The sequence below is a fragment of the Lingula anatina genome, chromosome 3, assembly GCF_051362555.1.
Source record: "Lingula anatina isolate TDL-2025a chromosome 3, LinAna3.0, whole genome shotgun sequence".
NCBI classification, from domain to species: domain Eukaryota; kingdom Metazoa; phylum Brachiopoda; class Lingulata; order Lingulida; family Lingulidae; genus Lingula; species Lingula anatina.
This window is the reverse complement of record NC_141769.1, coordinates 9,562,731-9,589,139: the sequence shown is the minus strand read 5'-3', so window position 1 is coordinate 9,589,139 and position 26,409 is coordinate 9,562,731. Positions and strand designations below refer to the sequence as shown.

The 26,409-nt window shown below is 35.6% G+C and overlaps 2 protein-coding genes and 1 long non-coding RNA gene across 4 annotated transcripts; 2 read left to right on the top strand and 1 right to left on the bottom strand.

Moving 5' to 3' along the window:
* Positions 1 to 797: 797 nt before the first annotated feature.
* LOC147762884 (uncharacterized) lies at positions 798 to 19,620 on the bottom strand. Its single transcript, XR_015333430.1, has 2 exons — positions 18,977 to 19,620; positions 798 to 1,423 (listed from the first exon to the last, which is right to left on the bottom strand). It is a non-coding gene; the product is annotated as an uncharacterized LOC147762884 (long non-coding RNA).
* On the top strand, positions 2,703 to 11,905 carry LOC106156830 (TNF receptor-associated factor 2-like). 2 transcript variants are annotated; one of them, XM_087009804.1, is made up of 2 exons: positions 2,703 to 2,963; positions 10,067 to 11,904. In XM_087009804.1, exons 1-2 carry the CDS (start codon positions 2,959 to 2,961, stop codon positions 10,707 to 10,709), a joined length of 648 nt encoding a protein of 215 aa, XP_086865930.1. In that variant the 5' UTR covers positions 2,703 to 2,958; the 3' UTR covers positions 10,710 to 11,904. The 2 variants fall into 2 exon arrangements, with proteins under 2 accessions (XP_086865930.1, XP_086865931.1); XM_087009805.1 differs by lacking the exon at positions 2,703 to 2,963 and adding an exon at positions 8,941 to 9,545 and having other exon boundaries at positions 10,067 to 11,905.
* Positions 19,621 to 23,840: 4,220 nt separating the features above from the next.
* Positions 23,841 to 25,761, top strand: LOC147762883 (TNF receptor-associated factor 1-like). The gene is made up of 2 exons (XM_087007922.1): positions 23,841 to 23,845; positions 25,077 to 25,761. Exons 1-2 carry the CDS (start codon positions 23,841 to 23,843, stop codon positions 25,759 to 25,761), a joined length of 690 nt encoding a protein of 229 aa, XP_086864048.1.
* Positions 25,762 to 26,409: the final 648 nt, after the last annotated feature.

The following is a 26,409-nucleotide window of genomic DNA, read 5'->3' as shown; positions in this document are numbered from 1 at the left end:
CGGATAATACTGTCATAGCACTAAATGGTAAGATACTACTTAAGTATGGTAGTACTGCATTGATTTAAATACCGATGTCTAAATCCGGCGTAGGATTTTTTTCGATGTCACCTGGGTTAAGATGTAAAAGGTGCTTACGTGACGTGGGAAAGTTAAAACGGTCACGATTCATATCAATGTAACATTTAACCCTATAGTATATACACAAAATGTAAGAGACAATAGGTATATGAAATTGACATAAGTAAAAAACGATAATGTATTCTTGGTGTATTCATTAAAATCGATTAGGCCTTGAGAGTTATAGTTCATTACACCTTTCTGCCACCACAATTGAAGTGCCAGATTGTGACCTTTCCGTGCGAATGTTTTCATGTTTTGAGAATTCGAGTGCTCACGTGTCCACGCATCAAAGAACTATATTTTCGAAGTCACAGTATTTTTCCAGCGTGATAATATTATGTGTGAACATGCCTTGGTGGGTATTGTATTTTGACTTCATCTCATGTTTTCCAGCGCAATGGTGCTCACGCAACCTTGTCTTATTGTGTGTTAGCATGCTTTCTACTTTGTTTTCTTTACGTTTTGTTGGTCCACACCACAGTTTTTTTCCAATACAGCGGTGCTTATTATTGATAAAGTGAACGTTCAAGCTAGATCAGTGTATGGGCATGACCTAAAAAATCATATAATTTACAATATCAGGAAAGCAATTGACTCGAATCAAATGATACAGACCAGCACCTTCTTTATTTAAACACAATGTTCGCTGTTGGCGCGGCATTAAGGTAGAGAGGTTATTTCTTTTTTTTTTTTTTTTTTTTTTTTTTTTTTTTTTTTTTTTGACATAGATCACTTTGCTTTGAGTAAACATTAGTTCATACAGTAGCAATAAAATATGTAGTCATCTAATGTCAAGGGAACAAGACTTAAATTATACTTAAGTGTAAAGATCTACGGGTTGATAAATAACTATTAAATGTTTTACATGAACGATACCGTTACAATGTACCCGTATCATTTCATTTCATACTATTAAATTTGGCATATTACAACCATTTAAAACTTAATTACCCGAGCCAGACGCTCGAGGAAACAGAGGAATAGATCGCTTAAAATGATCAGCAATTGTGCTTTTTCTCAATAGATAAAAATGACTCTCAACCTGATATATTCATACCAAAACTATTTTACCACGTGCATGCACCACGACAAATCCCTATAATGGCGGTTGATTTTATATTTCAGACACAGAAAAACACCTCTGACTAAAGCATGGGTATGAAAGTAATGTTTGTAGTTGAAAACCCACGTGGACGGTTGGCTGGGTGTTCCGTGGAGTGTATAGATGGATCTTCCTTGCACTTTCATAATGTCTGACAGATGCTCCTTATTACCGGTCCATAAAGACGATCTTATTTAGCTGAAAATAGAAACAAGCAGCCATTAGCCTCATTATTTATTTCAGAATAGAAATGTGATAAGTAGAGGTTATGATTTACTGTCAAGTGCACGGGTGGCGCATTTTCTTTGTTTGACAAAAATCAAGCATACATAATTATCTACAACATCTCCCCCAAAATAAATTATATATATATATATATATATATATATATATATAGAGAGAGAGAGAGAGAGAGAGGTAGAGAGAGAGAGAGAGAGAGAGAGAGAGAGAGAGAGAGAGAATGAACAATATAACTTTGAGGTAAAATGATATGAAAATATAAATGAGTTTAGGGGAATTTACCTAGAATCACACATGTATCATTTTTGACTCTATGACCATATGAATCTTTACGGATATTGATATATATAAGGTAATTTCAGTTGCTCAACAATAAAATAGTAACAGTCATTTCGGGATATGAAAATCTCTGCGCGGCTGTAATGTGTAGTTACAGTAAATTAAAACCCGAATGGCGCGTAGAACAATAGTCTCGGCCGTGTTGTATTTGACAAATAAGACATCATGTATGAATGCGTTCCATATATTGTATACATATATGTATACTGAAATGTTGGTTCACAGCTCCATCGGCAAATTTTAGCCCTCTTCCCATAAAGATATTAACTTTTTCATTAAAACAGTGCTCTACTCTTTTATCGAGGAGCTGAATAATAATACTGTAATTATTATTATCATAAAATAATGAATTAGAATAACCATTTTTACTAAACTGCCGTTTTGTCGGAAAGCTCATCAGGGGAACTTTTTATTATATGTAATTTATGAAATTAAACAGTTTATAAGTTAATAGTACCACGCATAAATACAAAGTTATTTAGCCTTGGAAAAATTTAGGACCAAGGTTCCGACTTTGATTTGAGGACCACAGTAGAGATGTAACACATGTATGTAAAACACGTATGTCGATCATAAATGTATGTACATGCACATTCTGACTCATAGATTGAAGACAGATTGTTATGATCAATTGTTTTGCTATTGGAAAAGAGCCAATATACATGTATGTACATATATTGATGATAGGTTCGGACAATTGAATAACTCGTTGCTCCAGTTAATAGTACAGATGTTACGATTGTTCATGCGGTGTTCCATTCATGCACATGTCCCATTTTATTTGTGAGCTGGTTTGTTTTGTTATTGGAAAAAAGCTAATATAACAGGGGCGGATTTAGGTCGACTTCCGGGAGACGGTCATATTTTAAAGTTTTCATTGATGGGTCAAAAATGGAGGCTGGACAGAAAATATATCTGACTCCGCCCTTATTATATAGGTTCAGCCAATCAGGGAGTATATAATTTCATGAGCCAATTGAATACCTTATTGCTAATGACGTATGGAGGAATAATCAATACATGACACGACTGACATGACATGTATCCACTTTAATATGGCGCTGGTCAACGTGCAGAGTATATGCAGCACAAGTTCTGTGGTTTTTGGTCGGTTTGCAGTTTTTCTGAACGCCGGAGTTGTTGTTTAAGTGAAAATGAGGTGAGATTTTAATGAACGCTTGTTGGCAATTTCAATTTGCTTGCATCCATTTATTGGCATTCAGGACATTAAAAAAATTATTACAGTTCATGAATCATATCAAATTAAGTGTTTATGTACCCTGTATGTTTCCTTCCTGAAAGGCGACAGTAAGAAATTTAGGAAAGTGGGGCGAGAAAATGCCAAAATATGGCATGAAATCAAGTTATCGCAGTGTACCTAGAGTTCTGATTCGCCTGTGCATAACCATGTAACTATTACGCCCGTAAACGAGCATACTTCCCCGTTAAAATGGAAAAAAATGGTGATAAAGGTTTCTCAACTGATTACGGTCCGTTGAAGGCCTTATGTTGCCCCAAGAATTTTCCCGGTGAATTTTCTCATAGCAAAGCCCCGTTTTTCGCTAAAATCCAATATAATTGGTCTATCGATAGCTTTTATTCATAGTCATATATCGTGGAATCATACTTCATTGCAGTCATATAGCGTTGACCTCGGTCCTATGGCAATGAAACTGTGAGAGAGCAGATTTAGAATCTGCCTGAGGGGAATTTGCACATTTGTTCTACGTGTATCAATCCCATTGGACATATAGAAATACATTATATGTGGCCAGTCCAAGTATGCACTGCATCTGCATGTAGTCGCATGTTGAAACTGGGAAACAATTATACCATAACGATCACTTAAAAACTTCTTGAACATGCTTTTTAATCTATTGATAATCCCGACAGAATTTGAAATACCTATTTGTTATCCATAGTCAGAGTTTGTTACTAATGGAAGGATGGTTTTATGAACAACAGCCTTTCTGATTTCAAAAAGAATGTTTATTTAACATTGGGTCACACAATGTATGTATTATTTATTGAAATGAAAAATATGAATGTCAGCGTTAGAATAGACTATGTAAAGCTGATGTCCGACGACTATTTTCAAATAGTTAAAAACAAGCTTGGATGATTTTTTAGGATGGTGCCTTCGATGCCCTTTACGTGTTGTCTTATGCAGCACAGTTTTACGTTGCTGAATGTAAATCAGTTTCTTCAGGCTAGCTAGTCCATTGCTATGTAACCTTTTTTTAACCAATATAGTGACCCAGTATATACTTTTTACACTTGCATAGGAACTTGGGTGATAAGCTTCTTATCTCATGTTGCTTCTTCAGATGGGATCTAAGAGCTTTTAAAAGATTTGAAAACAAAAATGCAGCTTACAGACTTAATAAATCACTGTGCTAGACTTCTTAGCGTACAAGAACGAAGGGGCAGACGCCACTTAAGCAAATGCTACTGAGGGGCTTAACAACCTTTTATTTGTCAACCGTGTCGGCATTATTCTTTAGACGATTCCCATTTTTCTTGCTACCTTGTTCAAAAGTTATAGAATCATATAAACCATACAAGATTGAGATTGAGGTTATAACAGCGCTACATATCTATTTTCAAAAAGGGGATTGTTTGATTCAAAAGAAATGAATAAAAGATTGGTCTGTTGATCGCAGATATACTTTTGAATGACAAAAAGTGTTTTTCGTAAAGAGGTCCAATTGAACAATAGTCTTACCTGGAGTGATAACACCATGAAAGATTTGGAAAAAGCAAGACAGGGAATGTACTTTTTAACAAAGGAATCTGTACATTTTAACGAACTTTTACAGGACTTTTACAGGGAAAGAATTTGAACTTACACGTTTATTTTATGGTATATGGGCGTGCAACTGTGGATAAATACAGCAAATGACAGGGACAGATCTTACCCCTATTTAATTTATTTATCTTGAGAAGGCAGCAAATAAAACAGTGACTATCACCCAGCTCACATATTTTTTTCAGCTTTTTACCAAGCAAATCCAATCTTTCAGTTTTTTTAAGGCAGTAAACAACTTCATGCAGCTTTTATCTGTATCAGGTTTAATACAGAACCTTAAACTTTTTATTCATTGATCAAAGAGGTTGTCCCACCCCCATTTCCATGTACTTTTATATACAAATGATCACCTCACAGATGTAAATTGATTCAATGCCGCTGGGTTTTAAAGCTGCAACCCATGTTTTCTGGATCTTCTATTTCGAATAGATTTATCTAAATAACAATTAAGTTAATTTTACCCTGTTAACAATTGACTGTCAACTTGCAATTAAATGAACGTGAAACAGCTAAATCGTTGCTTGATTGTGGAAAGGGGCATAAACTTTATTATATTTCAATGTATTGATCCAGCAAAAAAAAGAACAATAATGTCAATAATGATTTCAATAATGATTGACTAATACTGAATATATAGTAAGTAATAGGTGTCCGCGGGACATTAATCCCAGGAAATTGTGTGTCACGACAAAAGGAATGGGAATGGGAGACAGGACATGCATTCCCAGGGTACACTTATTCCTAGGAGTTCATGCCATAGGGAAATGCACCACGATACAATTCGCTTTGGTCAATAATTTCAGGCGCGGGAGTAAAGCAAAATTGGGCGTCGAGTCCCATTCTCTACAATGCTTTCTTCGGATATACCAGATCTTAACAAGAATTTTCTCAGAGCAAGCCACCTCATGTGAAGACCTTTAACCACTATAGTACTTATTGTGAGCGGATTATTTGGTCAATTTATCTGAAAACTTATCTCAAAACTTCACTATCTAGCTAGTCAATTATTGTGATAGGAGAAGATAATGATAAGAACGGATACATGTGAAGTGACCATTTTCCACAAACCAAGACGCACAATTGAGAAAGATTAACACAAATTGTGCTTCTTGATTTAAATACTGACTTTCAAACATTCTTCAATTAGGAAGACTGTGGAAAATGTAGCGTGGAAGTAGAAAGCTGTATTAATTATCAAGGTAATATAGCATAATCTGTACAACAGAATATAAATATCCACCAAAATAGCACGGATCAATTAACAATGTCCTTAATATATAAATGACACCAAATACCTCATGTCTCTAGCAGTATGTTTAATGTCATACCCAATTAATCTTCACAAGCAGGTTCTTGATGTAATGTACATGTCTCTCTTTAACGAAAAAAATCATCTATATATTATTTAAAAGAGAATAACTTCAGTATAACTTATTTAATGCGAACAGGTGTTTATTACCTGTTCATTATCAAGGAATAATACTTTCGTTTTTGCCTGTATTATCTTTAATCCGTTAGGAAATATATACATTAACCGGGTCATTAATTACAACCACTGCAAGATAATTGAATTCTTGAAATAAAATCAGCATAAGAAGTGTACTTATTATAAAAGAGTGCATGGCAACTGCCCTTACGCATTACAGATAGATAAGCAGTGAATGATCATCAAATAGTGACATTAAATTTATTGTGCGATTATTATGCATTTTACAAAGAATTTTAGCTAAGAATATGATATTTGATAGACAGTTGCACCTATATTGGTGATATTATATTTCCCACAGGGTACATTGCTTTTTCGAGTTGCAGAACATGTTATCAAGTTTAAGATTTGCAAAAATTAATTGCAGCTTAAAACTGCAATATATAGTTCGATGAAAATTACGAAATATTTTCAGTTTATATCTATGCTTTTGAAGAACTGGCGTGGACACCTTAAATTGGGTGTAACATGGTAGTTCGATTTTCATTTTAACAATATTATCTAACCAGTTAACCTACTATAATCTGATGAACAATTTTTTTTCTTCAGTGACAACATAGATATTTCTGAACAAGTTAAATATCTTGTGCAACGTCTCAGAGAGTTAAAACTTCGCCTCCATGGTTTTTCTATGGAAGAGGAAGAGTTGCGCTGTGCACTTGCCAGTTCTTCCCAGAGGCTTGTCTGGTTAGAGCACAGGAACGCAGAGGCAGACGCCTTCTTAGCTCGTTCTTCTGAGAGGCTTCACAACCTTCCTGTAGGCAACCGTGATGGCAAAGTTCTTTGGTCGATTCCCAATTTTCTTGACACCAGTGATCAAAAGTTAGGGGATGATATAAATTCCGAATTTGTCTACCATAGCAACTACAAAGCCCAGTTTCGTCTCTTCTTTTACAACAAAGGGACAGATAGAATGGCACTATGGATGGTCATTAAGAAAGGAGAGTATGATGCAATACTGGAGTGGCCTGCCAAACCCAAGATTGGGGTTGAAATCATCACCGCGCTACACCCCAGAAACACCGTATTCCAACGAAAAGTCGAGTTTGATACAGCGGAGCACTTGGCACTGTTCCCACCTGAAACTTTGGTCCAACCTGAACAGAATGAGAACCGAATGATTGGCCCCCTATTCGACGTGGCTGTCAGGGATATAAAGGACAACGGCTGGCTGGTTGAAGGGGAACTGTATATTAACTGTAATGTGCAGTTCATCACAAAGAACTTAATTTGACATTTATGCACAATTTTTATAAAACCCTAGGCTGGACGAAATATTCGAATGTGTTTAATGGATAACTGTGGCCATAACCAACAGAAGGGTGTTTATACAAGCTTGGGCTTGTTTAGATGGTTCTTTTGACGTTTTGATGTCTTTTTAATGAATAAAAAGTGTGAGCGAACTTTATTTACAGTATTCATATTTGCTATATCATATCGATATTTGCTATGAGACAAATGTTCCTTCACATTCAATTAAATATACAACATCAATGGAGTAAGGGATTCGGAAAAACAAGAATTGCAGTTTGAAAACCCATCATCTTGATACATAATTGCAAAGTATGGTCATTAATTTTGAATAACAAATACAATTATTTTCACTTGTAATAATTTGTGTAGGTGATACCTCATACACCTATAGTGGTGGCATGTAGCACTAACAGACTGCTGCCAGTCAAAATGATGACACTGTTCCAAGTTTTGTCCACTTCTTTGTAAAGTATCTTTACCAGCTTAATAAATATATATGATAAGAAGCCGCCGGTTTGATGGCATAGAAGTTTACGTGCAACCTAATTTCAAACCATGTTAACCATACTTTTTATCTTGAAAGGAACATGAAATAAAAATCGTGTTTTACCATTATTAGAAGACTAATTTACAATATTTTACATCATAAGTAAACAGTACGTGTTAAAGTGGGTCATACTGCATGTGTTGTACTGACACAACCTGAAAAAGGGGCAACATTCCGACCCGTAGCCAGGGAGGGGGGTTCGGGGGGTTCGAATGAATTCCCCTTTTGCTGGGAAAAGGTCCACATTGGGTAATATTTGATCTAGGTACATGAGGTTTTTATGGAAAAAGGTCCACTTCTTCAGAAAAAGAACTCCCCTTCTGAAATTGCTGGCTACGGGCCGACATTCAGTTTTTGTGATTTGAACTGCAAGGCGACATAGTGATAGATCAATAGAAAAGAAAGCAACAATTAAGCTGTCACAATCAGCGGGAAGGAGCCTTAGCGAATAAAGATCTTCCTTAGTTGGAATATGCACAATTGTTCTTGCTTAATAATCATAAGGAAATGCAGTGTATGTAGCCATATGATAGTCCAAATATACACTGAAGTTATCTAGTCGCAAAATGGCATTTTCAATTGGAATTGGATAACAATCATACCGTAACGATTACTTTAGAACTCTTTGAACAAAATATTTCTTAATTTATAAATAATTTGGACCAAATATGAAAAACCTATTTTTAACCTATATTCACAGTTTGTTATTAATGGAAAAATGAATGCAATGAGAATTTGCAAAAAGAATTAAATAAATGTTTTATCTAAGTGGGGGGGGGGGGGGGACAATTTATGCATATTTTTGTATTGAATTTTTGAAAGCCTGCGTTAGAACAGGCTATATAAATTCGGACTTTCTTCGGATGGCTCTATATAAATTTGCACTTTGTTTTGGATGGTGCGTAATTTTCACAGATTTGGCATAAATATTGCTTAGTAAAAACTAATTTTAGGAGCGCAAGATCTCTCAGTGACGTGTTGCTTAATCCTAGATCGTAACCAGGCATAGTAATTAAAGGAATGCTCTAAAGAAGCTGCTTGACCCTCATAACAATTTTAAAATCTGAAGATATTGAAAAGTGATTGCCGCCGGGATAAGAACCGTGTAGAAAACCAAGTTCTCAAAATGTATAATATATGTAGGCCTATTTCCACATTCTGTAACACACGTAGCAGGCCTGGTATGAGGGGAGATTGTATACCATCTATACAGTGATATACACTGTATATATACAGGGTCACGATGGTATTGGCTTTATCTTACTGACGTGAGGTAAGAACTAAACAACTTTCATGTCCTTTCATATTCTTTTTTGTCATTTCCCAACTACCTTATCTACATTTCTTCTTCTACCTTCAATTTCTTACATAGCCTACTTATACATTCTCCGCTTAAGCAGGACGAGGTCATGTCAATCAATTCAGTCAGTCTGTAACACCTTCCCGGCATTTGACTCGTGGCTGTCAATATTACTTACATTAGACTTGTTGACCTTTAGAGTCAACGCTGAGCTTGCTGTGTCATGTGATCACTTGGGCTCATTTAATTGAGCATTTAGGAGCTCTATCATTAATCGCATTGAAAAACTTGAATGAAGGAAGTCGAGGTCTAGAGAAAGTCATAACAGTGGCAAATCGGCATGAGGTAAGTAAGCTTAAGGAGGTTCTCTCATATTTTAGAAACCAATATAGTGTGTCATATGTCTTTTCTTATGTTTTAGGGGTTGTAGAATACATTTCTGATGTTAATACTGAAGTTGGTACATTTTACAGTGAGTTCAGTAACCATGTGAGCTAACGGTTAACTGTCAGGCTAGAATGAAGAGCAAGAATCTTCAGACTGAGGAAAGATATTCCTCGACATCCAAAAATTGGATATTTCCTTGGCAACTTCTTAGCATTACCCCAAGACAGCATTTTCTAAAATACATTTTTTACGGAACGCTCTTGTTACTGCTGATAAGATCTAATATTATCGTTTTGATGCCGTAAAACCACATTTGAATCAAACTTCATTTGGTGCTTTCAACCCTTTCGTGCCAAGAGACGTGCTATGTACTTTTTTAAAATGGTTCTATTGTGTTAGTGTACATGAACAACGGAAAACGTAGCTATCAAAATTATTGAAAATGTTATCGGTTATATAAACTGCGATACCCATTCCAGTGACCCATTCAGTTCCGAGGACTATGTGTGTTTCCTACTACTACTACTGCTATGCGCTACCCAAAGAGCCATCTGCGATCAGATGTACGACCGTCTGATACTTCTTCAACAGGCAACTTCCATCTATTCACTTGTCCGTAGAAGCCAAATACAAGATGAAGAAATTTTACGACGTAACAGACGGCTTTGGGACCTAGAACTGGGCAGCGACAAAGGCACCATAGTTTGGAAGATTGAAGACTTTGTACGAACATCGAGAAAACGCGTGTTCATGGAGTCCCCTCTGTTAAAGACAAGCCCCCAAGGCTATGCAGTTCGCCTGAATGTTCACTTTGAAGGTGACCAAGGCCAGCGCCTGTCATTCTCTCTGCGAGTCCAAAAAGGTGAGCACGACGGGGCGCTGGAATGGCCGTTTCGACCCGTTATCCGTATTGGTATCATCACAGCTTTCGACCAACCATTGAAATTCGAAAAGGAACTTGATTTTAAAGAGGCTGACTTGAGCCAGATCGTGGGGCTACAGCAGCCGGTGTCAGAGGAAAACCCCAAGATAGATTTGGTCGCCATACAGACCAGTGACATATTGGAACGTGGGTGTTTAGTTGAAGGAACACTGTGGATTGAATGCACTATTCAAAGTTAAAAGATACTTTCTTAAACATAAGAGCACTATTAAAAAAAAGCATTTAAGTACTTAAACAAGTGAGTCCAATTTTAATTAGTAACATTCTGTCCAGGGTTGTATTATCAAATCTAGGACACTAGTTAACTGTCCCCTACCCCCAAACTAATCCATCGATCTACTTAACATCTTACGATGAATATCATTATCACAACTGTATTATTGCTGTGGTTTTGTGTGACTCAAACTAAATTTAAGGAAAATGTTTGGTTTGATTCACACAAAGACCTGAATGATAGTATAAAGTGACTTTATGGATTACTTTAAGTGACTTTATGTGTTTGTTTACTTACTATTTATCAAAGTGTATGTTATATTAAGTTAGATGAAACTGTATATTCAGATTTTTGTTGTTGTTTGGTACATATATCTGAGGTGATGGTTTAGTGTTTTGAAATAGTATTATGCAGCATTGCATTTTGTTAGGCGTATGTTCAAATGAATTGTATAATTAAGTCAGACACTTTGTGCAAATCACATTTACGATGCTGTGAATATTTATCAGGCACGTGTCCAGCAGTTTCAAAAAGGGGACTCTTTTTTTTACCATAAAACTATAGTGTACCTAGATAAAATTTTAACTGGAGCGGATCTTTTTCCAACAAAAAGGGCGTTTTTCAACTACCCCTTTTATTACGGGCCTGATTTACTCGGATACTAAAACATTTAGAGGAGCACTTGATGAAACACTTTGGATCATTAATATTAATGGTATTTTTGTTATTGGGTTAAGCCTGCTTAAAAAGTTACAACACTGTGTACATATGCTACTGTCATTTATTAGCGATAACCTATTATTCACATTTGCTATATCATATCGTTTTTGCTATGAGACAAATGTTCCTTCAGAATAACCTCTCATTATTGTGTCAAGTTCCAAGAAATTTAAGAACTTTTTGCATGTCAATATTTTATAATAGTTTATTTGGAGGTTTCCTGTTAAACTTGGATTTTCATTGTCCTGGACTCCTGAATTGTCTATTATCTGTCTTCTATAATCGTGATAAATATTTACAGTGTTTTCACATTAAATTTGTAAAAGCACTCTGATTTCAGTATTGCATTGTTTAAACTAATAGTTGTAGCATTAAGTAATAACTCTAGTTTATCCCTTGATTACATGAAATATTGATTATATATACTGGCATATAGTGATATGTGTTCAACAACATTATCTTAGATAAGGAATTGGGGAAAGGATTTCAAAAATGAAATTAAAGAAAAGTGCATATGTTTGAACAATAATGTATCTGCATATTCTTTATATTATCAGTGTGTTCTAATTTTGTCTTGATGTGCATTGCTAACTTTGCTTTGGTATAATGCTGCTTTTTATAAAAAAAAAAGGTTCACTAACTATAAATTTGGCATCTATAAACCCATCATTTGAAATGGACAAGAAAGTTAAAATTCAAACATAAACATGGCTGAAAAGACTCCAGCAGACAAATTTTCCTACTTAAGGCTGAAGTCAATTTAAAAATCAAACACACATATACACATTTGTCATAACTATAGCTAAGTAAAAATTAATCATAAGAGCGCAAGATCCCTCAGTGACATCAATATGACATGTTGCCTAATCCTAGATCGAAACCACACATAGCAATTTAACTTATATTTACCCCAACGTTAGAGAAATGTCCTAACTAATACATGTGACTCTTTAAACAATTCTAAGATATGAAGATGTTGACAAGTTATTGCCGTCAGGATGAGAACCGTGTAGAAAAAATACTACATTATTATCAACGGGAAAATAAGCGGTTAACCACAATCAAAATAATTGTGGTAAATCACAGCATTATTTTCCTTATATTTGTAATACCGCCACATCCATTCATACGTACATAGATATACAATGTATGTACCTTGTATGTGCCTTTCACGGGTGTACAACGTGCAGATAGAGTATTATAGCCCGCTGCCTGCTCTTATCTACTCATGAGAAAGACTAGAGATAGGCAAGTGACAACACATTTGACATGAGGTAAAAGTGAGCAACATGATCTTGCACCATACTGTGCGTGGTACTTTCACACCTAGTTTCTGAGTAAGGAGGAAACAAGTATTGATTAAAACCATGTCTTTGCCCTTTTCAGCAAGGGAAAAATATGCATTTTTCAATATACAAATAAGGTATATTGCCTCAGTATTTGTGTATTTGACTATGGAAATAGGAAGTTTACTATGATACTATTTCCATTTCAGTGAGCCATTCAGCATCGAGGACAATTTGTTTTACCTAGTACAACTGATACTAAGGAACAACGCTGGCGTTAGCTCCATGCTATACATAATACAAAGTGACATTCACGGCCGACTTATGCTTCATCACCGGACAGTAAACTTTAAGAACAAGGCGTAGAGGACAGACAACATTGGTACCTAAAACTGGGCAGCAATAACGGCATCCTAATATGGTTGATTGAAAGCTTCTCAGAGACATATATTACTTTGCAAACTTAGTTTGTTTGAATTGTTGACATTGCCAAGTATGATCAATCACTTTTTGTAACTCAGTTATAATCAAAGTAGGAAAATAAACGTAATGATTTGGTGTTGTAACACACATATATGTTACACACGTAAGTCGATCATATGTATATGCATATCCTTACTGAGAGATTGAAGACAGATCACACATTGGCTTCAAATATTTAAGTTGTTAAATCATAAATGCATATTAAACAGATGCAAAGCCAAGACTGTTGTAAATTACTATAATTCTGTCCAAGTTGAACAACTTATTTTAAATTGACGAAGTTATGGATCAAAAGGGTGTGTAATGTATTGTTAAAAAGAAATTAATACTCAGTGTAGGAATTGCACGACACAGGCAACCAACCTACGGTTACCTACCAAATTATTCATATTAATATTTCCAGTTTGGTTTGATACTAGTATCTATACGAGAGAAGGTAAAGGTAATTAGCATCTGACCTTAACATAGATGAGCAAACAAACTAAAGCTGTGATCAATCCATTGCAATAAATGGGAAAGAGTAGATTTGGATGTACACATTTGTTCTACCTTATATACATTGTTTGTGGCCAGTTCAAATATGCACTGCATCTATCTAGCCACTTAGAAGGTCTTGAACAAAATGCTCTTTAATTTATCAATAATCCTGAAAGAATACCAAATTGTAATCCATAGTCAGATTGTTATTAATAGGATTTACAAAAGTCTTACTGATTGCAAAAATACGTTTTGTTCACACAGGGGCACACTTTATGCATTATTTATTGTAGTGAAAAGTTTGAATGCCAGCGTTAAAGTAGACCATGTAAAACCGATTTAATCCACTACAAAACTTTTTGGCAAGCTCTGATTTCTTCGGACGGTTCCTTCGGTGCGTTTTTCGCAAACATAAACTTTTCCTAATATAAATCAGTTCCCTTAAAGGCAAGATAGTTCACTGCTATGTTACTGTTTTTACCAATATACCGACCCAGTATTTACTTTTCACATGCATAGGAACTTGGGTGTGGGCACGGTGAGCTTCTTATCTTATGCTGCTTCTTTAGAAAGGGACCTAAGCGATTTTTCATGACAGATTTGTAAAAATAAATCAGTTAAAAACCAGCGTCTTTATAAATACTTGTGCTGCAAGATTGTATAATAGAAAAGGAGGAGATTGTTTCAGTTTCAGGTGCGGTGACTTCAACTCCAATCTTCCAATAACCGCAGGCCCTCGCGAACTGTATTGACCAAAGTGTACTTGCTATAGGACCGAGGTAAAACGTGCAATCACGTGTTCCGCAGAAAGACTTGCGGAAGGCTAGCCAGGGAAGCTAGACGAATCACATTAACCATGAGGTAAGAAAGTGGGCACAGACATGTAGTGGTTGTTGTGTCGGGATGATTTCTGTGTACTGAGCAATCTTAACATTATACCGCCCATATGAACAGTCCATATATCGAGAAAAAGTGGAACAAAGGCGTCAAATAGAGCCCGGTTAGTCTGTCAACATAACCATGACTGTAGTCTCCCTATAACATGGCGGTTAAAGGACCTTCAGAACTAAATTATCTAATAATGGTATAAAGCATCTGATCAAGTGCACGGACGTTGGGTGAAGTAACGGTTAGCGAGTAAGGGAAAATTGCTGTTTATTCTCGTGGAAAATTAGATTTGGTTTGAAAATCCAGGTTAGGGCACATATACCTTCAAATTATTTGTGCAACTTGCAAGCGATATTGGTAAACGAGAGTGCCACTAATTAGTGGAGCACCATTAATTGTAGCTAATTGTCAAGGGAAGAGGGCCATACCTTTCGCCAATGCTTATTGAAAAAGTATCCCAGCGGGCAAATTATGTTGTTTTAACGTTGAAACAACGTTGAACCAAAACGTTGATAAGACGTTGGATAAACGTTGGATTTGAAAGTTGGATCAACGTCAGATAACAACGTTGTATCAACCCCAGTTGTTAGACAACATTCTTGCATGAAAAGACATTAAAATGACCCGAAATGTTTTTATTTTTGGTACAAAACACAGGTACACAATTATAACGTACACTGTAAAAACATCCAAGTGCCTGCTTTGTCTCATTTTTTCAACGCATTTAGCTCTTAAGCATGTTTTGCACCTAAGCATGGTACACCCTTTTAGCCTGGATGTGTTTAGTAGTAGGGCATGTTTGTAGCTGAATATATGTAGGGTATATATGTATGGCCTTTAAGTTAGGATTTCCAAGGTTTAGATATATATATATATATATATATATATATATATATATATATATATATATATATATATATATATATATATAAGAAAGTCAGGGTCACCTCAACCTGTCTATCTATAACAGGGTACCGTGAATACCGTGAACTGTCAACATTGTTTTGTTAACTTCACACCATCACATTTACAGGGACTTATTCATCCTAGTGTTAGCTGACCTTGCAAGGAAGTGTATTGGAATGTATTTCTGAATAACAAGTAAAGAAAATTCACTAGTTCACTAAAGACACTAAAAATATCTCTTTTTCTTTAAAGCACCTTTTTTAATACTTTGTAAAGTTCGTTACAGTTTTGATAAACATAGTATCACGTTTTCAAACATTAATATTTTAAATTACAATTCATGTCTTGCATCACGACGACCAAACAACAACGTTGAGTCAATGACCAAAATACAACGTTGAGTCAACGTCACATTATGACGGTGTTTTGACGTGGCTGGATCAACGTTGATTTTACGTTGAATTTAGGTAGATCAACGGCAATTCAACGTCCCAACTCGTTTTCAACATTGATCCGTCACTATGCCTGCTGGGATACTGCATACACTTACTACATAGGAAGACTAGAGATAGGCTTATAGCAGCACAAGTAAACATACAGTATACCCGGTAACCATGTACCTAAAATAATATTCCGTGCCTTCGTCCTGTGGCAAACAACATAGAGTTACACTATTTTGTTGCTTTTTTCATAATAAGTTAAATTTATTTACTATTATGTCATTATGGTATTTATGGTAACTTTTACTTTATTCTTGTCATCATAATTGCATTTAATGAAAGAGATTTAATGAATATGGGCATAAAACTAACTCAGCCAGCCACATAACAATTATTCACCAGCTGTTCTAAAGCGTTGTGCAGTGGACGAGAGTTTGGCGCGGGAGTAAAACAAGGGTGCGCGTCGAGTCCCATTCTTTACAATGCTTTCATTAATATACCAAATCTTAACGAGGATTTTTCTCAGAGCAAGCCACCTCAAGTGAAGACCTGCAATCACTTTCGTGATAGTATAACTAGTTGTTCTATTGTACTATTCTTATGAGTTTTTTTGCTTCTGTTAAAAAAGCACGTGCAGTTAATGTCTCATCCAACAAGAGTAGTGGGGTGTAAGATGATACCTTGATCTTCATTTAATCAAAACATTAAACTATTATTGCCTATCTGTTTTTATAACATGGAAAACTTGTATTGTGTGGCTAAAGAGCAACTTAAAGGATTTGCGTCAGACCGCCAGAATGGCTGGAACGGGGCATCTTCTTCAGAAAACATGTGCGACTAATGATATATATTTATCAAAATACACAAATTGGAAGCTTATTTTGTATTTATATCCCAAACCCTCTAAATCTTCAACAGCAGGTACCTGGTGTAATGTACACATGTCTTCCGTAAAGTACATAATTTTTCTATATATTCAAAATAGAAGAGCTTCGGTATATAGATTTTTTATTTAATCGCGAGAAGGTGCTTATAGCCTGTTCATTGCCAAGGAATAACCTTTTTGTTTATACTAATGTTATATCCTTATTCCATTGAAAAATGTATACATTAACCGGGTCAGTGATTCCAACAATTTCAAGATAAGGAAAATGAAATAAAATTAGCTCAGCAAGCTTACTTTTTATAAGAAAGTACATGGAAACTTCATTACAGATAGACAGCAGTGAGTGATTATGAGATAGTGACAATTAAATGTTTTGTGCGCTTATAAAGTGTTTAATCAAGAATTTTAGCTAAGGCAGTTGTACCCATAATGGTGATATTATAATCTCATAGGGCACATTACTTCTTTTAGTTTAAGTTTTCTTTGAAACAGAACATGTTATCAAGTTTAAAATTTGTAAAACAAGAATTGCAGCTTAAAACCCCAACAATTTTAATATAAAGTCAGTTTATACAGGATGTCTTTGGAGAAGTGCCGTACATGTCTTACATTTGGTATAACATGGTAGTTCGATTTTCATTTGAACGAAATTAACTTACCAGTTAACCTACTATAATCTGACGGACAAATCCTACACAGTATTAGTCTGTATTGGTAACATGCTCAGAGCGCCGCCTATACCCTGTATGCCTCATGAGAATAGTAATATTTTGGCCAATGCCAACTGCTAAGATAAGACTGGTATAGCCCACTGCGAGCTCCTATCAATTTATTCCTGAGAAAGACAAGAGAAAGACTAGTGGTGTCACATTTGACATGAGGTATGTATTTATGTATTTAATTAATTATTTATCAATTATACAAATAACGGGGATGATGTGTTTTTCCTGGTATTACTGATACTAAGGAACATCGGTAGCGTAAACACTGTGCTACCACTCATCACCCAAAGGTATAATCGGCAACAGGAGAATGACCAGGCTTACATCCATTTCCTTGAACGCATAAGTAAAGAACAAGACAAAGAAATTTTAAGACGTAACAGACAGCTTTGGGACCTAGAACTGGGCAGCGACAAAGGCACCATAGTTTGGAAGATTGAAGACTTTGTACGAACATCGAGAAAACGCGTGTTCATGGAGTCCCCTCTGCTGAAGACAAGCGCCCAAGGCTATGCAGTTCGCCTGAATGTTCACTTTGAAGGTGACCAAGGCCAGCGCCTACCATTCTCTCTGCGAGTCCAAAAAGGTGAGCACGACGGGGCGCTGGAATGGCCGTTTCGACCCGATATCCGTATTGGTATCATCACAGCTTTCGACCAACCATTGAAATTCGAAAAGGAACTTGATCTTAAAGATGCTGATTTGAGCCAGATCGTCGGTCTACAGCAGCCGGTGTCAGAGGAAAACCCCAAGATAGATTTGGTCACCATACAGACCAGCGACGTTTTGGAACGTGGATGTATAGTTGAAGGAACACTGTACGTTAAGTGTACTATTCAAAATTAAAAAAAAAACATTATGTATCTTCAAATAGTGGCCCGAATTCTAATTAGTGTCATTCTGTCCAGGATAGTTTTATCAAATCTGGGACACTAGTTACCTGTAATTAAATTTAACTACTTCGAGACCTGTATAATTGGGTTTGACGTGCCATGTTTATTTCAAGAAATGTTAGTGAATATATATATATGACAAACTAAACCCTTCCCTACATACTGTAACTAATACAGAGTTATTGTATTGGTATATTCTGAATGCGGCAATAGTTTACTTCCCTGTTGTGGAAATTATATAATTCCTTTTTTAATCGAATAAACATATATTTTGAACTTGAATTTGATAAAACTATATGTGCATATTCCTAGAAACATGGGTTTTCCTGCGGAAAACAATGTACATTATGCCTTTACCGGAGGTCTGTATTTAAAATAACTCTTTAAGAAAAAGGACGTTATATGCACACCCCGCCATTTTATACAGATGATGCGCCATCTATTAATTTTATGTGAAACTTCTGAAACGAATTCCACACACTTTAGCATGACCATATCTATGAAAAGAATTATAATTGTAATCCTTCCTACCTTACTCGTTCATATAAGGATTAAATGTCCCACGTTTGGAGTAGCCTTTAGGGTAAAATGGGCAGTTAATGTAGCAAAATTTTCCCTCCAACTCCATTTTGTTTCTACTCTGTAAACACCTGATACGTGGATTTTATAGAGGGTGGTCCAAAATTATGTTTCCATTTACTCTAAAGTATCATTTTCTACTGAAATTAAAGGTTGCAAGTTTATAGACCTTGTGTGTAACTTGTGTGTTGTTAAGTTTTTTTCCTCGTAAACTATAATTTTGAAGTTTGTTATGACACAGTTCAGCATGTCATGGAGAATTCTGATCTCCATTTGAATATTGTTTTTAGAGCATAATTAGTTTACGGATTGTTGGCATAGACACTGTCTTTTAGGTATTCGCTAGAAGGCAACCCAAAGCGGATAGGTCTGGAGAATGCCCAAAGTTATACCAAACAAAACTTAAATGTCTTTAAGACAAGTCTAAGCAAAAAAAATGTGAAGTTTTTCTTTCAATTGAAAATGTCACTTATTAAAAAAGGGAACCTCTTTTTGGACCACCATGTATGACGCCTGTGCTTATCGACATAGTATTGAGTCAATAACGACAAATCATATGATAATGGTGGTGACCTAAAAAAAAAGAATGCAGAGCGTTCCGTAATTCTGCGCTATTATAGGCCTTTTATTTCAAACTGCGTCACAAAGTCACCTGTGCGATGCCATTGTAGGGCTTTACACATGAGAATCATAAATGGTGACAATAAAGATTTGTTCAAAATTTTAGAAGGTTCATGCTTTCCAGATATATCCAATCCCAATTCTTGCCAACAGTGAAGTGGTTGCACCAATTTTATCAGACAGGTCAAATTGCGTTTCAAATATTATCTCGACTTGTAAGCAAAAAAATCGATCGATCGATCGATGTGCAGGTAAAATAGTATACGGAAACGTGTCGGGATATAATACAGGACACCAGCCTGTGACTGCGTTCCACTCTTATCGCCACAGGTTGTCAAACACCGGCTTAGGAGTAATAAGTAATAAAGGCGTTGCGTTTGTACTTTAATCGCTCTCGTCGCCAGAACATTTATTTCTCTGGCGGAAGACGCAATTTCAGATGAAAACGACAATGTATAAGAAAAAGAAAGAAAATCTCTTTACAGTAATAAAATTTCGATATATCTCGCCTTCACATGTATATCATTATTGCCTTCATATCAAATACCAACTAGTAAATTTTATCACATTACCCAATTATTAAGGGCAAAAATTCCTAAACACCACCAACAACTTCATTATTTTTATTACTTAAAAATAAAACTGCTTGATTTGATACATATAATAAAAAACTGACGAACATTTCGAAAGGGGGGTGTGCAATTTGTCTGTTGCTCTTCTGTGTGGAAAATTTCATTTCAAACTGTTTACTTTTTTAAAAGAGGTTTGTGGAAAAAAAGACGGTTGGAAGAGCTGAAAGTTATAGATTCAACTTGTACTTCACTATTCTATAACTCAATATTGATAGACGTACACATTATATTCAATAAACGTACACATTATGTTAAATACTTAAAAACGACCCTGGCTTTTCTGTATGGCTGTAAGAATATTGTTCAATATTTATCTACCATAAGAAAGATATAAGCGGGAGCCACTTCAATAAGACGTTGTAATGTTAAGCTGTTTATAATTGATATAACAGTGAATAGTTTCGTTTTCAAATATATGCAGTGATGAGAAAGTATTTGTTATTGTGATGAATAAGAGATCGTCAGTCCCAACCAAGTTTTAGAACTGCCACCGTTTTGATGCAGTACTGGAAGGTACCGGGATCATGAAAAAATTAAACAATCTCCAGTCCTCGAAATAAACCTGTGTACACAATTCGTTTGGCAGCGTTTAAAACATCATTTTATGACTTTAAGTTTTGAGGAAAACATTGTTTTGAGCTGGATCCACGGCGTCGGTGAATTGAGTTTGTTGTTCTCGGACAGGTGGCTGTGATAAGCTATGACAACGCCCCCTATTGGGAGACTGTGACACATCTAAACTCTCAGGATATTCATTTTCATCCAAGTCTTACGTCTCCTTTCATTGATTCATACCTTTCGATGTCTCAAAAACACTTACTTAACTTTAAGTTCTATAATAAAGCTTTATAACTCTAGAACAATTCTAGTATCAGTATGTGCTCGGCTAATATGAGCGTGCCCATTTTCCCAATTTTTCAGGAACGCCACCAAATCATTTTTAATAGCCAAGCTGATTTTACGATATTCGATAAAATTTGATAAGGAAATCCCTGGACGCTTTAAAGTCATAAAATTCTCCTGAGTCCAGCACTATATTATTATTAAATAGAATGTTTTTATCATACTATTTATTTATTTGATTAGATATTTATAAATAGGTTTATTTCCAACAAGTATATCTCTGTTAAGAAAGAGTGGTATGTTACCAAAGTCCTTCATTTTCTGACCATTATAATAACACACCAGAATTCTTTCCAGGCTGCTAAAGCATCTTCCAAGAATCTATTTTTATGTTCTTTAAGTTTTTTGAAAAATATTCTGTACCACATGCTATAAGTCTCTTAGTGTCTACATATTAAGTTACAATATTTTTCAATTTTTTATTTTGAAACATAACTTCTTCTCTCCCATGGAATTTCCGACGATTTTATGAAGTGCCTGACACTTACCGTCTTCAAGCCCCCAGCCTTATTGTCGCTTATAATGATGTTTCCTTCAATTTTATCAGGTTTATTATTCCAGAGAAAGGTAACGTGATTTTTCTAATCCTTTAATCTGTTTTTCCTCTGGGTTTGGGAACGATACAAGTATCTGAATTACCTGTACATGTAATATTGGCAAGGATAATGTTTTTATAATCATTTTTTTACCAATGTTATATTTCTATACTGATAAAGTATCATTTTCCTTTTGGCTCTTTCCCTTGAACCCTGGCAATGCAAAGTAAGTACAGTCAACTACAGTGCCATTACAGTTACAGATCCTAATTATAAGACGTGACCGTAATAGGCTGCACCACTAAATGGGGCTGAAATCACCGCGCTAGACCCCAGAAACACCGTATTCCAACGAAAAGCCAAGTTTGATACAGCGGAGCCCTTGGCACTGTTCCCACCTGAGGCTTTGGTCCAACCTGAACAGAATGAGAACCGAATAATTGGCCCCCTATTCGATATGACTGTCAGGGATATTGAGGACTGGTTGAAGGGGCACTGTATACTGACTGTAATGTGCAGTTCGTCACAAAGAACCTGATCTGACATTGATGCACAATTTTACAAAACCCTTTAAGCTGGACGAACTATTCGAATGTGTTTAATGGATAATTGTGGCCATAAACAACAGTTTGTTGTTTATGGAAGGGTGTTTTTGACAAACTTTGATTTGTTTGGATGGTCTTTTTTTTTAAATAAACGAGGATTAATTTGGTGCCTAATGCAGCACAGTATAAACGTTGCTGTATAGAAGTCTGTTCTTTGAGACCAGGTAGTCCACAGCTTCATGTATATAAAGATGATATAAGATGCGTTCGAAATATCCAGAGCTACTGCTACTTGTAGCACTGGAAATCAAATAGTATTAAATACTTAATTAAATCTTATTCTGAAGTACGTTTAACAAACTTTTAAGATCCATTCTCTGGCAATGGGGACCATTTTGTGTCTCACTGTTAATGTATACTATTTCTATAGTAGGCCCTACTTATTACACCCAGATCTCACCTAAATAAATGATTGTATTTTTTACTGTCTTAAGCATTTCAAGAAAGAGATTTTAAAGTTTTTTGTCCACTTAATCTGTTAATTATTTAAAGAAAAATTTAGATGTCTCATAAATCGAAACAGGTACGTTACCAAAAATCAAACCCTAACACACACGTTTCAATTTATGTGGATTTTAGTTGCAGCTGCAATTTGTCATGTTGAAGGGTCACAGATTTACATTTCACACCCTTCAAACTATTTATTAACCAAGTACGAGAGTTAAGATAAGCTTTGTGTGGAATTTTGACTTTGTGACTCAGAATTTTAAACAGATCCGTTATCCCTTTTTATGGTCTCACTTGAAATTTATAAAAGGAAAAGCTAACCGTTTTTAACCATATATAAATAAATGTATAAATACGCGTATGACGGAAAATATTGTATGCAAATTAGGACCCATGAAACAGGATCAAGCCAGTATGAAAAGACTTTATCTCCAGCGGCAAATGTTTTCTACTTAAAAATCAAACAAAATCATATACAGTTCGTGCATAATATTCACAGATTTGTCATAAATATAGCTTAGTAAAAATTAATCAAAAGAGCGCAAGATCCCTCGGTGTCATCAGTATGACACGCTGTCTAATCCTAAATCGTTACCATGCATAGCAATTTAACTTATACTTAAATCAAGTCTAAAGAAGCCACATGACTCTTTTAAGACTATTTTAAAAAACAATTCTAAGATCTGAAGATATTGTCAAGTGACTGCCGTCGGTATAAGAACGGGAATACAAGGGGTTAACCACAATCCAAATAATTGTGGTAGTGTAACTTATATGTTACACTACCACAAAGACGAAATTCATCCGTTCAGACATATATACATATACAATGAATGTACCGTGCACTTTCCGAACAACACCCTGCAGACAATATGCAAACTAGTCCCTTTCTATTGATTAATATGAAGGGTGGCAAACGGGCAGGGACAGTATTAACTTTACAAGCAGACTGGCGAAAGACTAACTGAAGCACAATCGGCATGAGGTGAAGTCTGTCTAGAGCTTTATTAGATATAAGACATCGAATTAAAGTGCAGGGTCGAGGCTACAGACTTTTGACATCCCATTCGACATGAGGTAAGAAACTGAGCATCAGGAGCATCTGGATCTCACGGTTACTATATTAGCGTCGTACTGTCACTCCACGTTTAAAGAGTATTAAGCGGAAACGAGAGACCACAATCAGCATGTCTCTGTCCTTTCCATTAAGGGACTGTAGTTTATGCCTCATAGGGCCATGTTACATGATACATGTAGCTTTATCTTCACTTGTATCAATAAGCATTTAGTCTATTATTGACTAAACATCTGTTTTTATAATCGGGAAAACTGGCATCGTAGCTAAAGAGCAACTTATGTAAAAGCTTATACACGCAAAGCGAACATTTCGTAAATTCAAAACATCAACTCTCGTAGATGATAACGTGTCATGTCATAATTGTTGTGAGTTATACTTTTTTGCTGAACCAAGGTGTCGAAAATAAGTTATCCGACAAAACAACACGGATCAATTAACAATGCCCTTAATATATAAATGACACCAGATTCCTCATGTCTCTAGTAATATGTTTATATGTCATACCCTATTAATCTTCACAAGCAGGTTCTTGGTGTAATGTACATGTCTCTCTTTAATTAACAAAGTCATTTAGATATTATTTAAAAAAGAAAAACTTCGGTACATATATTTTTATTTAATGCAAACGGGTGTTTGTTATCTGTTGATTGCTAAGGAATAAGACTTTCGTTTATAACAATATCAGCCTTCAGAAAATGTATTATACACTGTATATTAAACGGGCCATTGATTCCAACCATTCAAGATAATGGGATTGAAAGAAAATTAGTATGGGAAGCGTACTCATTATGAAAAAGCACATGACAACTGCCGTTACGCATTACAGATAGCAGGCAAAGATTGATCATCAAATAGTCAGATTAATTTTTTTGTGTGCTTATTATGCATTTTACAAGGAATTTTAGCTAAGCATATGATATTTGATAGACAGTTGCACCCATATTGGTGATGTTATATTCCCTATAGGGTACATTGCTTCTTGTAGAACATGTTATCAAGTTGTAGAACATGTTATCAAGGTTAAGATTTGTAAAAAAAATTGCAGCTTAAAACGGCATAAGTTTAATAAAAAAAATTAAGAAATATTTTCAGTTTATATCTATGCTTTTGCAGAATTGGCGTGGACACCTAAAATTCGGTATGACATGGTAGTTCGATTTTCATATGAACAATATCATCTTACCAGTGAACCTTTTATCAGCTGATGGACAAATGTATTTTTTCTTTCAGTGACAACATAGATATTTCTGAACAAGTTAAGTGTCTTGAGCGACGTCTCACAGAGTTAAAACTTCGCCTCCATGATTTTTCTATGGAAGAGGAAGAGTTGCGCAATGCACTTGCCAGTTCTTCCCAAAGGCTTGTCTGGTTAGAGCACAGGAACGCAGAGGCAGACGCCGCCTTAGCACATTCTTCTGAGAGGCTTCGCAACCTTCCTGTAGGCAACCGTGATGGCAATGTTATTTGGTCGATTCCCGATTTTCTTGACACCAGTGATCAAAAGTTAGGGGATGATATAAATTCCAAATTTGTGTACAGTAGCAACTACAAAGCCCAGTTTCGTCTCTTCTTTTACAACAAAGGGACAGATAGAATTGCACTATGGATGGTCTTTAAGAAAGGAGAGTATGATGCAATACTGGAGTGGCCTGCGAAACCCAAAATTGCGGTTGAAATCATCACTGCACTAGACCCCAGAAACACCGTATTCCAACGAAAAGTTGAGTTTGATACAGCGGAGCACTTAGAACTTTTCCCTCCCGAGGCTTTGGTAAAACCTGAACAGAATGAAAACCGAATGATTGGCCCCCTATTTGACATGGCTGTCAGGGATATTAAGGACAACGGCTGGCTGGTTGAAGGGGCACTGTATATTGACTGTAATGTGCAGTTCGTCACAAAGAACCTGATTTGACATTTCAATTGTACAAAACCCTTTAAGCTGGGTGAACTATTCGAATGTGTTTAATGGATAATTGTGGCCATAAACAACACTTTGTTGTTTATGGAAGGGTGTTTTTGAAAAACTTGGACTTGTTTGGATGGTTTCTTCGAATTTTTTTAATGAATAAAGATTAATGTGGCATAGTATAAACGTTGCTGAGTAGAAGTCTGTTCTTTGAGGCCAAGTATTCCACAGCTTCATGTATGTAATCGTTTTTCTCAAGTATTTACTGTCATACATGCATAGGGATTTTGATGAGAACTATGCTCTTTTGAGCGAACTTTATTTACAGTATTCACATTTGTATATATATCATATCGTTTTTGCTATGAGACAAATGTTCCTTCAGAATAACACTTTCAATGAAATATACATCAATGGAGTAAGGGATTCGGAAAAACAAGAATTGCAGTTTGAAAACCCATCATCTTGATACATAATTGCAAAGTATGGTCATTAATTTTGAATAACAAATACAATTATTTTTACTTGTACTAATTGGTGTAGGTGATACCTCATACACCTATAGTGGTGGCATGTAGCACTAACAGACTGCTGCTAGACAAAATGATGGCACTGTTCCAAGTTTTGTCCACTTCTTTGTTACATATCTTTACC